Source organism: Malus domestica, chromosome 03 (genome assembly GCF_042453785.1).
Source record: "Malus domestica chromosome 03, GDT2T_hap1".
NCBI classification, from domain to species: domain Eukaryota; kingdom Viridiplantae; phylum Streptophyta; class Magnoliopsida; order Rosales; family Rosaceae; genus Malus; species Malus domestica.
Genome location: NC_091663.1, coordinates 177,839 through 187,940, shown reverse-complemented (window position 1 = coordinate 187,940; position 10,102 = coordinate 177,839). Strand labels below are relative to the sequence as shown.

The 10,102-nt window shown below is 36.6% G+C and overlaps 2 protein-coding genes across 4 annotated transcripts; one reads left to right on the top strand and one right to left on the bottom strand.

Moving 5' to 3' along the window:
* The first annotated feature begins 2,555 nt into the window (after positions 1-2,555).
* Positions 2,556-5,612, top strand: LOC103418650 (2-oxoisovalerate dehydrogenase subunit beta 1, mitochondrial). 3 transcript variants are annotated; one of them, XR_011578614.1, is made up of 14 exons: positions 2,639-3,036; positions 3,325-3,436; positions 3,527-3,562; positions 3,702-3,761; positions 3,859-3,916; positions 4,008-4,105; positions 4,257-4,346; positions 4,429-4,497; positions 4,627-4,713; positions 4,845-4,940; positions 5,025-5,102; positions 5,206-5,292; positions 5,386-5,476; positions 5,547-5,612. XR_011578614.1 is itself a non-coding variant. In XM_008356758.4 (13 exons), the coding sequence occupies exons 1-13, from the start codon at positions 2,852-2,854 to the stop codon at positions 5,419-5,421; spliced, it is 1,092 nt and encodes a 363-aa protein (XP_008354980.3). In that variant the 5' UTR covers positions 2,556-2,851; the 3' UTR covers positions 5,422-5,612. The 3 variants fall into 3 exon arrangements, 1 of the variants encoding a protein (XP_008354980.3); XM_008356758.4 differs by having other exon boundaries at positions 2,556-3,036; positions 5,386-5,612; XR_011578615.1 differs by lacking the exons at positions 5,386-5,476; positions 5,547-5,612 and having other exon boundaries at positions 5,030-5,102; positions 5,206-5,274.
* A 59-nt stretch (positions 5,613-5,671) lies between these two features.
* On the bottom strand, positions 5,672-8,777 carry LOC103414688 (TATA-box-binding protein). The gene is made up of 9 exons (XM_008353059.4): positions 8,519-8,777; positions 7,934-8,021; positions 7,540-7,611; positions 7,125-7,175; positions 6,806-6,850; positions 6,624-6,719; positions 6,144-6,245; positions 5,968-6,041; positions 5,672-5,873 (listed from the first exon to the last, which is right to left on the bottom strand). Coding segments are annotated over exons 1-9 (648 nt in total). The 5' UTR covers positions 8,638-8,777; the 3' UTR covers positions 5,672-5,872.
* Positions 8,778-10,102: the final 1,325 nt, after the last annotated feature.

Sequence of the window (10,102 nt, the reverse complement as noted above, 5' to 3'; positions counted from 1 at the left end):
GTTGGTGGCTCACGAGGATTCCCACGGCGTTCTGACAGACTACTTAAATGTAGGACTCACTTTTGGGTGTTGTAATTTAGTAATGGTCCTACTTGACTGCACCTAGTACTTATGTTCTGATTATGTGTGTTTCACACTTAAACTTACTCTAGCATGTTAGTTGGATATTATTGCTAGTAGTTGGTTTTTTATTCCTTCGTATTTCTTTTACTTTGTTGCTTCCGCGTCGCACTTTTGGTTATGTCACGCCCACGTGACGGCCAGCACGCCTTGATTCTAGTATCGGGGTGTGTCATCCACCCTCAAAAATCTCAACGGAAAGTCTTACCTTAATTTTCAAAATTTAATGGTGAGGGGAAGGTGAAAATAAATAGATTGAACGATTATTTATGTACGAATTTGTAAAACCGACTAAAAATCGTGAGTGTTAACCCACATTCTTTTGGTCAAAAATGCAAAGTTGTATTTTTGCGAAATATTTTTCACGAGCATCAAGGAAAACTTTATAAGGTGAGGTGGAGGTGAAAATAAATAGATTGAATGATGATTTATGTACGAATTTGTAAAACCGACTAAAAATCATGAGTGTTAACCCACGTTTTTTTGGTCAAAAATGAAAAGTTTTATTTTTACGAAATATTTTCTGTGAGCATTAAGGAAAACTTTATAAGGTGTTTGGAAGCGGAATGTATACTTAGTAAAATATTTAAGCCGAAAGCTGAAAAAATAAGTGAAAAATACAATAGTAAGGACCAAAATATTGTCAAATGGGGTTCCACCCGCAAGAATCTCAATGGAAAGTTTCACCTTACTTTTCAAAACTTCACATTGAGGCGAATGTGGAAATAAATAGATTGAATGGTGATTTATGTACGAATTTGCAAAACCGACTAAAATCCGTGAGTGTTAACCAACTTTTTTTTTTGTGAAAAAATGCAAATTTTTTATTTTCACGAAATATCTTCCGTGAGCATTAAGAAGAATTTTATAAGAAAATAAGGATGCATTGAAACCGAAAAACTAAGAAAATAAGGAAAAACATAATAGTGAGGCCGAAAACATTATTAAAATGGGGTTCCACCCCCAAGAATATCAACTGAAAGTCTTGTTTTAATTCTCAAAACTTCACGATGATGGGAATGTGAAAATAAATGGTTTGGAAGATAATTTATGTATGAATTTGCAAAACTGACTAAAAACTGTGAGTGTTAGCTCACTTTTTTTTTGTGAAAAATTCAAATTTTGTATGTTCACAAAATGTCCAAAACGGGACACCATCCACAAGAATATCAACAAAAAGTCTTACATGAATTTTCAAAACCTCAAGATGCGGTGAAGGTAAAGGGAAACGTATTTTACCACTATTTTTGTACAAATTTGTAAAACTAACTAGAAACCATGATGATTAGCAATTGAAAGCGGTTTTACCACTTATTAAGTCATAGATGTATTTCTAATAGAATATTTCAGCCAAACACAAAATAAATGTACTAAAATTGTAGTGGGACCCAAAACATTGCCAATACAAGACTCTATCTACATAATATAAACAAAAAGTCTTACATGAATTTCCAAACCTCATGGTGCGGTGAAGGTGAAAGCAAATAGATTTTTGTACAAATTTGTAGAATTGGAAACCGTGATGGTTAGCCCACTTTTCTTTTTGAGAAAATTGAATTTTTTTTATTTTTGCCAAATGTTTTCCGTCATGATTAAGGTATTTTTATAAGTCAATTGAAAGTGGTCTTTGCATTTATTGAGCCACAAATATATTATAATAGAATATTTAGATCAAAAACTTTAAAATAAATTGGCAAAAATTGTAGTGTGGTTCAAAACATTGCCAAAAGCGGACTCCGTATACAAGAATATTAACATAAAGTCTTACATGAAGTTTCAAATCCTCGCATTGTTGTGAAGATGAAAGGAAATAGATTTTACAATGTTTTTTGTGAAATATTTTGCGCCATGATTAATAGTAACTTTGTAAGGTAATTGACAGTGGTTTACTATTTATTGAGTCACAAATGTATTTTTAAAATAATATTAAGTTGAAACCTTAAAAATAAATAGACAAAAATTATAGCGGGGACCAAAACGTTGCCGAAACAAAACGAAACTCTATCTATAAGAATATAACCAAAAAGTCTTACAAGAACTTTCAAAAGCTCACGGTGCAGTGAAGGTGAAAACAAATAGATTTTATGATGATTTTTTTTGTACAAATTGGCAAAATCCTCTTGACACAGTGATGGTTAGACCAAATTTTTTATTGAGAAAAATGCGAATTCATTTTCTCTGCGAAATATTTTTTGCCATAATAATAACTTTATTAGGCAATAATTAAAAATACTTGGAGATCGCTATGTTGTCAATATTAGTGTAATCTCAAATAGCCTTGTCTCATTCAACAAAGCTATTTTGTCCAGCCATAATAGCCATTTGCCTAGTTCCTTGGAACTATGTTTTGCTGATATAAAAATAAAACCATCTTAAAAGTACTTTTGCCTAGACATTTGCTTGGTCTCTTAAAATTATGTTTTGCTGATGTGGCGGAGCAAATCCAGATTTGCCAAAGTGGATTGCCTAGTTCCATGCTCTTAGCTTGCAATATAATAGCATGATTATAATACAACATGACCAATAAAATAGTGATGAGATAAGATCAACACTTGGAAGATGAAGAGGAAGATGGAACTATAATAACTTCATCATCATCAAGTTTTCAGCTGGGTCTGCGTCCGACTCTGAGTCCGAGTCTTCCACTCTGAACTGAATCTGATAGACCGATACACAATTAGACGGACAGTTGAGAGATTGAGCTCGCTCGCTCTCTGTTTTCATTGATTAAATGGGGCTGTGCAGATTTGGAAGATTGGTTGAAGGGGTCGGAGTTGGAAGGAGGAGGCCATTTGCAACCTCCTCTTCTGCCGCCGGTGGTGATGAAATGATTGTTCGTGGTACTGGCAGCAAGTCGTTGAACCTCTACTCTGCCATCAACCAAGCGCTCCATATCGCCTTGGAAACTGATCCACGGTCTGCACTTTCTTTCTTCAATTTATTTTTTGTTTTTCACTTTCATTTCTGCTTGCTTGATTCATAATTCATTCGTTCAACTATTCTCGTTAGTTCAGTCGTATATGATGTGATCTTATCTCTCAGGTCAGATGGCAATTTCGACTGTAAACAAATTTAACAATTTCGATTGACTTTGCTGAAAAATATCAAATTCGATAAAAGTTACCAGTTGAATTTTACTCATGTTCATGCCGGTCGAGTGTTATTTTGGATTGATCAGTTACCTCATTTTCATCTCACTCTCAGTTCTTATGTATTTGGAGAAGATGTGAGCTTTGGTGGGGTCTTCCGTTGCACAACAGGCTTAGCTGATCGCTTCGGTAAACAAAGGGTTTTTAATACCCCTCTTTGTGAACAGGTACCCACCCAGCTTTATGTCTTCCTCCCTTCCACTTTGTTAAATGTCTTCTGTCAACTTGATAACCTCCCTTCTTGTCTCTACACCCAGGGCATTGTAGGATTCGGCATTGGTCTAGCAGCTATGGTATGTTTGAGGGTGTTTATTCTTACACCTGACCTCACCTTTACAATCATGCGTACCTCCATTCAAATTTCACTTTCAGTTTTTGATCTTATCTTATAGCCACAACCCTCACTACCTTTGGCTTCATCTGACATGATAGGGTAATCGAGCTGTAGCAGAAATCCAATTCGCAGATTATATTTTTCCAGCTTTTGATCAGGCATGCATCCCGATTCTCTTCAGTGCTGAGTTCTGTCATAGACTCATAACCTCACAAATGAAAAATGATAATTAATCTGGTGAATCTCACTATGTAGATTGTCAATGAAGCTGCAAAGTTCCGATATAGAAGTGGAAATCAATTTAATTGTGGAGGTGAAACTTCACTTTTTTGATCATGTGGGAACCATACTATTTTCTTCCCACAAGTTGTTTGTGGATTATAAGGTTTTTTGTTTCTCACTAGGTTTAACAATTAGAGCCCCCTATGGAGCTGTTGGCCACGGTGGACATTATCACTCACAGTCTCCTGAAGCTTTCTTCTGTCATGTCCCTGGTCTCAAAGTAGGTCTTCTTCCATTCAATCATATTTTGTGATCTTTACCCCCACAAAGCCTCATTACCTTTTCCCCATCTCTCATCATCTTTCTTTGAGCGAGAGTTATAAGGTCATTGCACTGTTATTTGATATCTAAAGAGTACTAAATTCATATAGGTGGTCATCCCTCGAAGCCCACTGCAAGCAAAAGGCTTATTGCTGTCGTGCATACGTGATCCGAATCCTGTTGTGTTCTTCGAACCAAAGGTAGTTTAAGTTTGGTTATAAAATAAATTAATTTGACAAAAAAATTTGATCCGAAATTTTACAAAAAGAACCGGGGTTTCAGTGGTTATACAGATTATCAGTAGAAGAGGTTCCTGAGCATGATTACATGTTGCCTTTATCGGAGGCAGAGGTACACTAAACCCCTAGTTCCATTCTAGTCCAATTTTCTAATGTTTGAAAAAACATGAGACTTTGCGGTCATGGTGTTGATATAGTCAAAAGGAACTTGTTATTTGAAAATTGGAACTGCGATGCTCAGGTAATTCGAGAGGGCACCGATATAACACTTGTTGGTTGGGGAGCCCAATTATCTGTAATGGAACAGGCCTGTAAAGAAGCTGAGAGTGTAAGTTTTTTCGACTGCTAGAAAACATTATTCCCTTTCTGCTGCGTATAATCACTGTGTTTGATTTGGTGTCGTGTATTATGTGGCGAAGGTTCATGTAATTGTAAAGGTTACAATTATCGAATTTTCAGGATGGAATTTCTTGTGAACTGATAGACCTGCGAACTCTTTTACCTTGGGACAAGGACACAGTGGAGGCCTCAGTCAGAAAGACGGGAAGGCTTCTTGTAAGTATTTTATCTGTTTACAGAGGCCACTTGATGAAAATGGGTTGGTGCACTCTTGGTGACAAACCGAAGCTCTTTTTGTAGATAAGTCATGAAGCGCCAGTTACTGGAGGATTTGGTGCTGAAATATCCGCTTCAATTGTTGAACGCTGCTTCCTAAGGGTAATTCTCGCACCTTTGTTTTTTCTATTTAGATGTTTCGGTGGTTAACTTTCGTTAAGGTCGTGGAGACAGCTGATAACTTGATCTGTGAGCTCTTGTACAGTTAGAAGCGCCTGTTGCAAGAGTATGTGGTTTGGATACCCCCTTCCCTCTCGTCTTCGAGCCCTTCTACATGCCCACCAAAAACAAGGTTAGTTATCTGACATGTTTTCACCGTGGCATTTTCTTTTGATACTGGCGCTGTGCTTATGTAAATTTCTCTCTTTTTCTTCATCGGATGCAGATATTGGATGCAATCAAATCAACTGTAAATTTCTAGTGTAAAAGCAAAAGCAAGTCTGCTTCCTTCTTTCTCCACCTAACTTTGTTTTCCCAGTCTAGGCGTAATCAGTCCATTTATCATCTAATCTTGCACATGACGGAGTGAGGAAATAAATGTTTAGCTTCTTCCTCAATCTATTCCAGTATGTAAAAAACCCAGCAATCTATGGTTCCGAATTGGATAGTGAACCACGAATCTACTACGTTCATAAATAGCTTGCAATCCCTACGCGAGAGAGAGAGAGAGATTTGTGTTAAAAACTACTTGTTCGCTTTGCATTTTGTTCACATTACTAGACTAATCAAAAGACAGAACAAGAGTCTAAATTTCTCTTCATCGTTTACTCCCACAATGCAGTCTTCTTATCTACAATTCAACCCAGGCAATTCGCCCAAATGCCGCACTATTCCGCCCCACGAATATGACTCTTGTGCTTACCCAGAAACAATCTGCCGTCAATTTGGAGACGAAACGACATTAGTTATGAAGCATAATTCGTATTTGATTGGAATTTTAACACAATTACATAATTAAAGTTCATACCAATGCTGATTTTTCCTGAATCCTGTAAGAACTGGGTAAATGTTCTCAAAGGCTTCATACGTCTCGATTCTTGCCTGAATCATGGAAATGACAATGTTCTCCAGATAATGTACAAAGATGATAAAACATAAAACTGAAAAAATCAAACATCAAAAGAAGCATTGTGAAATAATCACCTTCGCTCCTGTTAGGACAATTTTTCCAGACACAAAGATGAGAAGCACAATCTTCGGTTGTTTCATTCGATATATCAAGCCTGGAAAAAATTCTGGTTCATACTGGCCACCACAGTAAAAATATTTCAGTTGATTTACAAACAACTTTTCCAGAAGAAACTTCCTAGTGGACTAGATTAATCCACCAGCTTCCTCATGCTCAAACAACAATAGGTAGAAGAATGACGAATAGTTGAAATAGTAGAAACCATGTTTGTCAAACTTAAGATGCATGTCATTAGTTACCAAATGCGAGAGGTGCATAGACACAAGTAAACCATGAACATTATGATTCAGTAATTTGGTTTTTATCCGGTTTCCAGCACAAACCCCTCCCTGAAACCTTGGACCCTCAGCAATCAAGGAAGAAACCCAGTCCAAAGATATTCAGTTTTAATATGATTGCTAAAACAGACACAAAGGAGAAACCAGAAAACTTACAGTGGAGAAAACACCATGGGATGATACATGCAAGCCTTCAAGTCTTATGGGGAATTGTACGTCACAAGAACCAACTATATTCTGGATTTTGAAATCCTGTACCACAAATTGAAACCAGATTAAAAAAATTAATAAAACGATAGTGCGCAGCATAGAGAGAGAGAGAGAGGGAGAGAGAGTACTTGGAACTTGGCTGGAAAACCGAGTTTCTGGATGACTCGAGCATACTGAAGAGCAAAGAGGGTCATGTAAGATTTTGTAAATACAATGTCTTCGTGACGTCGATACTAACATAATCATGACATCATTATATTACTCCATATTTAAAATCTATTAAAGGGCTATCCGCATGTGTTAGAGCTGCATAGTTTAAACGAAAACTCCAAAATGGCTTTCTTTGGGATAAAACTTCAAACAGAAGCCAGAAAATGGACGATGGGAAATCCAAAACTGCCCCAATATATAAATGTACAGGATAACTGTGGAAAGGAATAAGAATACCTTTCGTGCTGCCAATCTCGATTGTTCTTCACTCTTAGCTCCCGTACAAACCTATACCACAACAATAATGAGCCAGCATTAACATGATTATGAAGGACTAATTAGCATGATTTGAAAAAGCAAGAGAGATGCGTAAAATTGCAAAAAGGGATAAAATTTATCAACTACCAATGCTGCCACAGCTAAGGATATAAGAAACAGACGAGAGGTTTTAAGTATATTGGAAATCATTACAAAGTTTTTACCTACTACAAAAGGCTAGAGAGGGAGAGGGAGAGGAGACCATAACACAAACCCTCGTCTATTAATCATTTGAATGATTACAAATCAAAGCATAAGATGCAGAAATTTATGGAAGTCGATGAAAAACAGAAAAGGTAGGGAAGAAGATCCTTGGTTGGAAATTGATACTTACCATTTTACCAGATGCAAATATCAAAGCAGTGGTCTTCGGCTCTCTTATTCTCATAATCACAGCTGCAAAGCGCTGCAAGGGTACAAAATAATTAGTATGCAATATAAAGATGACTTTGAACAAGGAAAACCTATTTTTGTATGCATAAATGGGTGTTGTAGCAACTCTAGCATCTAAATATATAAAATTGGAACTGAATTGCGATCCATCTAAACAGTAAAATCTGTTTTTATACAGACAAAGGGAACTACAAAAACTACCCAAACTTTAATGTACTTGTTAAACGAAGGCTTGGATCCACAGTAGAAAAAACATTATAGCTCTTAAACAAAAGAAAGGTAGAAAAATAGAGGAGAAAGGGAGCGGGAGAAGCTATGCTCAAAACATCACATGCCTTTGGGTTGTATTCAGAATTACGAGCTTTCAATGCAATGGCTTTAAGATCCAATTTGCAATCCAGATTGACTGTGGAGACAATATTCCTAAGAGCACAGACAACACCTAGTTAAGTGCATGAAGTAAATCAAGAAAAGCGCTCAAAGTTTCAGGAAAAATATAACTATAGATATTTTTTGCCATGACTAGTCTAGATTAATAAATATTTGCATCAGGAATTCAGCATCAACAAATCTATCATTAACTATTGCCATACAGCAAGCTCAATCATGTAACTTGAATTCAATGGTTCCACGGATGAACATCCACATAAAACATGCTAACATGAAACAAAGTTACAAAAGTGTGGAGACAGAGTAAGAATTAAATATAAAAACGATGGACAACAGCTGAAACAATTTTGTAGCGATCGGTCATTTAATCAGGCACGGCCAACATAATACAACATATCACTGGATGAGGATGCAGCATATACTGGTGCCTTGACTGTATTACAAGCTACAATAACTGATTGCAAGTGAAAGCAATTTGGTTGTGTGAATTGAATTATGAGAGTCTGATGAGGTAGAAAGAAAGAACTCACTGGAGAGTAGGGACAATTCCAGAAGGGTGCTTGCTCAGGTCTACTACTGGATGGCTTCCTTCTTCTGACACTCCCTTTGTTTTATTGACTCGGTATTGATTGAAACCTTGCGCCTCCATTCTATATATTATACACCATCCATCACACAATTATACAGATTAATAAAAACCAAGCAATATAGTTTGATACATCCATCCATCTATCACAGATACATACTCTGATGATACTCATGTGGATCCCATATGAGATTTCAATTAAAACAAATCACAGGGTAAAAAATAATAAAGAATTTTCTCATCCCAATAATACCCAAAAACTGTTGTGACATATGTTCTTATCAATATGTGATTGTGTAAATCCTAAGTAGAGATAAAATAGGAATCATTTGGGATCTAGAAGATCTTTCCTAATATACTTTGTATTACTTGGAGAGCAAGTTTCTCTCCTCCTAATTACTATAAATAAAGGCACAAGGACTGGGGAATTAACAAACAATTCCTCAAGTCTATTCTCCAATCTCTCTTCTTCTCTTTGCTGCACATCTCTGTAAAATATAGGCCACAACACGTTATCAACACGCTCTTCACGCTGTGCTTAGAAGAATTTAAAGAGAATTTATTCGTCTACAATCAGGGGAGTATTACGTTTCAATTATTTTTAATTGATTAAATCTTGATTTTATTGCATTCATATATTGTTATTGATTCAATTTATTTTTCTTCTTATGTTGAACGTGATACAAGCTTGAAGATGAAAGCCGAAATTGAAGAAATAATTTTTCTGCATCAAACCAGTTCATTCATATCATCACGCAATCAGGTTCTTCCAAAACAACGGTTTTTAACTCGATATTTTTGAAGCCCTGATTGCATGAACATTCACCATGATGCATGACCCAACTTTACGTTTAACGTATTTTAGATTCTACATAAATTGTGTATGCCTCATAACCAAAATTGCTACAATTATGTGAATTTGATATTTTTCATGAATTGAATCTTACATATGTACATGCATTGAAACTATTATTTGCATATGCATCAAAGTAAATACGTGATTCATTGAAATATATATACAATTGAATTATTTATGAATATAATTGAATTGAAAAAAAAAAAATTTGGAAACGGGAAAATTAGGGTTCTTCGAACCCATGCCTTTGCATTATGCAAAAGCCGCAAGAACCCTAGGGTTCCCTCCCCGTGACCCCAACAATACTGGGCTCACACGAGCCCACTATAGATTGCAAAGCACTGGAGCAAAACCCTTGCTCCATCTGAAAAACGCCTTCGGCATCAAACCCTAACACAAGGTGCCGCTCGAAGTCGGCCATGGCTTCAACGCCGTTATTGCTGGGCAATCACACCTGCAGTTGTGATTGGGACCTCGCCATTGTCGAAGACGATGGGTTTTTTTTTTTCAGAAACCCGATGAACATCGACGGGTTCTTTGAACCCCAATCGTTCTCGGACCTCTGACATTGAAACCAAAGTTTCCGTCTACAACTCGGGTTCCCCAGTTGAACCCCCAAGCTTTGCATTGCCATAGACCCCGAGGACAGTCGCCAGAAGCGACACCGGAGTT

Excerpts from the sequence above, each read along its gene's own strand:
- LOC103418650 (XM_008356758.4), top strand. The coding sequence starts at position 2,852 with ATGGGGCTGTGCAGATTTGGAAGATTGGTTGAAGGGGTCGGAGTTGGA. Across the intron at positions 3,917-4,007 it reads AAATCAATTTAATTGTGGAG|GTTTAACAATTAGAGCCCCC; the intron begins GTGAAACTTCAC and ends GTTTCTCACTAG. Across the intron at positions 4,941-5,024 it reads GAAAGACGGGAAGGCTTCTT|ATAAGTCATGAAGCGCCAGT; the intron begins GTAAGTATTTTA and ends CTCTTTTTGTAG.
- LOC103414688 (XM_008353059.4), bottom strand. The coding sequence starts at position 8,637 with ATGGAGGCGCAAGGTTTCAATCAATACCGAGTCAATAAAACAAAGGGA. Across the intron at positions 6,851-7,124 it reads CGAGATTGGCAGCACGAAAG|TATGCTCGAGTCATCCAGAA; the intron begins GTATTCTTATTC and ends TTTGCTCTTCAG. Across the intron at positions 6,246-6,623 it reads CCCATGGTGTTTTCTCCACT|TATGAACCAGAATTTTTTCC; the intron begins GTAAGTTTTCTG and ends TGTGGTGGCCAG.